At 45.9% G+C, this 2,862-nt stretch overlaps 1 protein-coding gene across 1 annotated transcript in view; it reads right to left on the bottom strand.

The window, feature by feature from the left end:
- The window catches only part of LTK (leukocyte receptor tyrosine kinase), a gene marked incomplete at its 5' end in the record, with an annotated part of 58,965 nt that extends 56,601 nt beyond the window's left edge, over window positions 1-2,364 (bottom strand). The window contains 1 exon segment of the mRNA XM_010287595.1: window positions 2,251-2,364. Within this exon segment, the coding sequence (XP_010285897.1) occupies window positions 2,251-2,364 (114 nt within the window).
- Window positions 2,365-2,862: the final 498 nt, after the last annotated feature.

Genomic DNA, 2,862 nt, shown 5'->3' with positions numbered 1-2,862 from the left:
GCGTGCATTGGTGTAGATGCACTTGAGCTGGGCTATTGATTTCACCCCCAACACCGGCATGCCACCTCTAGGCTCATCTCTGGTGATCCTGGTTTTATCCCCTTCCCCCTTCAAATCTAGTTTAAAGCCCCCTTGATGAGGCCTGCCAGCTCATAAGCAAGAATCCTTTTCCCCCTTGGAGACAGTTGAATTCCATCTGCTGCGTTGCACTCCATCTGCTGCCAGGAGGCCTGGTGCCTTGTAAACCGCCCCATGGTCAAAAAAACCCAAAATTTCACTGATGGCACTAGCCTCTGAGCCACATGTTAACCAGGTGTCTTTTCATGTTCCTTTCAGTGTTCCTCCCTGCCATTGAAGGGACTGACGAAAACACTACTACCTGTGCTCCCAATCCTTCAACCAGTTGCCCCGGTGCTCTGAAGTCCCTTTCAATCACTTTAGACTTCTTTGCGCAACCTTGTCACTGCCAACCTGCATAAACAACAGTGGGTTATAATCAGTGCGCTGAACCAGACCGGGGAGTTTCCTCGTGACATCTCTCAACTTAGTCCCAGGGAGGCAGCAGACTTCCCTGTGGGTTGGGTCTGGTTGGCATATTGGGCCCTCTGTTGCCCTCAGAAGAGAGTCACCTATGACAATTACCCTTTTTTTCTTAACAGGAGGTGTCCTGATGCGTGGGGCTGACTGACTCACCCTAGACAACCTTCCCCAGATGGACTTTCATCTATATCCTCATTTGCCCCGCCCTCAAGATCCAGAGCCCCATGTCTGTTGAGTAAGGGCAGCTGGGACAGTGAGGGAGACCAGGAGGGGATTCACCTACCGCCCAGAGCAGGGACCTGTTTCCATTCCCCCTCACCTCTTAGGTCCCCTCCTTCTGCCTGATGGCAAGAGGGTAGGGGATCCTCTGCTTCTCGTTGAGCCTCCATCTGCTGTCTTTGTCTCAGGGATGGTAGGGTGCGGGTCCTGGTGGACAGCAAGCTGTCTATGAGCCAGCAAAGCCTCTGCAACAAAGGCCAACAGCCTTCTGGGCCTCATTAGGAAAAGTATTGCCAGCAAATCAAAAGAAGTGATCCTTCCCCTCTACTCAGCACTGGTGAGACCACACCTGGAGTACGGTGCACAGCTGGATGGCTCCCCCATCCAAGAAAGTTACCGACTTACTGGAACAAGTCCAGCGTAGGTCCACAAAGATGATTGAGGGACTGGAGCATCTTTCATAAGAGAGGCTGAAAGAGCTGGAACTGTTCAGCCTGTAGAAGGGAAGGCTCAAGGGGATTTTATCCATGCATACAAACAACTGATGGGAGGGAATGAAGAGGAAGATAGACACTTCTCAGTAGTGTCCACTGACAGAACAAGAGAAAATGGGCACAAATGAAAAAAGAAACAGGAAATTCAATCTGAACACAAAAAAACACTTTTTTACTGTAAGAGTGGTCAAAGACTAGAACAGGTTGTCCAGAGAAGTTATGCAGTCTCCATTTGTGGAGGTATTCTAAAGCCATTTGGACATGGTCATAGGCAACCTGCTCAAGCTGACTCCACTTCAGCCAGGGGCGGGTTGGACTAGATGATCTCAAGAAGTCCATTCCAACTTCAACCATTCTGTGATTATTTCACTAAATGAAAAGGTATCACTTCAATTTCCAAGTTTCCACACTACTGATAGCAACTGGTTCATTTCTCAGGCATTTGTGAAGTATGGTGTTTGCTACATCTATCCTGGCACCACAGTAAGACCAAATTCATCCCACCTATCTCACAACCATTTTGTCCAGCTCACTGGGCTTCTACAATGCCTAGAAAAAGAAAACTCCAGTTGCAAAAATAAAAAAAAAAAAAACCACCACATTTCATTCAGTGTCAGGAAAGGTAGTTTGTTCTATAACTGCTGGAAAGCAGCTCCACTAATTAGCTTTTATCTCAAGAACTCCCAAACCCAAATCTGGTGGATTTTACTGTGCTGATGGAGAAGAATTTTTTTTTCTTTTTTTTTTTTTTCCTGTTGTTCTGTGTTTTGGGGTTTTTTTGGGGGCTGGGGGGGGCGGGCTTGACATTTTGGGGTCGTCTTTTTTTTTTTATAAGGCATGCCCTTAGGTTACACTGGCCTGTTTGAGTCATTGCTCCATTTCCAGTCAGAAAGCCAGTGGGACAACCTTCTGGTAAAGGGTCCTTGTGACGGCCAGCATCTTGCACCTAGATTCCAAAGTAGAAACAAAGAGGATGTAAGGAAGAGGACTGTAGTACCTGGTTTAGAAGGCTGATGCAATGACACCATCCTGTTTTTTGTCAGGGAGAGCCTCTGAGGTGGATTTGGTGAAGAAGAGTTTTCTTCTTGCGATCCAGAACAGGAGACAACAACTATAACAAAATGAAAAGAACAAGGGAAGAGTTTGGTGTTTCTATACAAAACTATGCTCCCATATGGTTAAACATGAATATATATTATAAAAAGCCCTGTTATATTACACCCATCCCCATTACAGTGTACTGGTGCGGTACTGTCCTGATGATGTTTCAAAATAGTCCTAGCACTTCCCAGAAACATAACTACAACAGAATACTTTACTTACTAATGTGTTCTTTACTATTCTTCATCCACCCCCATTTTTACCAGTATATAACCTCACCAAAAAAACTGTGTGTTCCGTTAGTGCCCATGTTGCAGCAACAGTACATGTAGCTGCCTGCCAACAACTAAACCTCTAAAGCATTCATGTTGGATGGGGCTTTGAGCAACCTGATCTACTGAAAGGTGTCCCTGCCATGGCAGGGGGATTGGACTAGATGATCTTTAAAAGGTCCCTTCTGACCCAAACCATTCCATGATTAGAAGAAGAACTGTAAAGTATATATTAG

The sequence above is a fragment of the Phaethon lepturus genome, unplaced genomic scaffold (genome assembly GCF_000687285.1).
Source record: "Phaethon lepturus isolate BGI_N335 unplaced genomic scaffold, ASM68728v1 scaffold2185, whole genome shotgun sequence".
In the NCBI taxonomy this organism is placed as follows: domain Eukaryota; kingdom Metazoa; phylum Chordata; class Aves; order Phaethontiformes; family Phaethontidae; genus Phaethon; species Phaethon lepturus.
The sequence above is the reverse complement of the archived record's forward strand: the minus strand, read 5'-3'. Positions and strand labels throughout refer to the sequence as shown.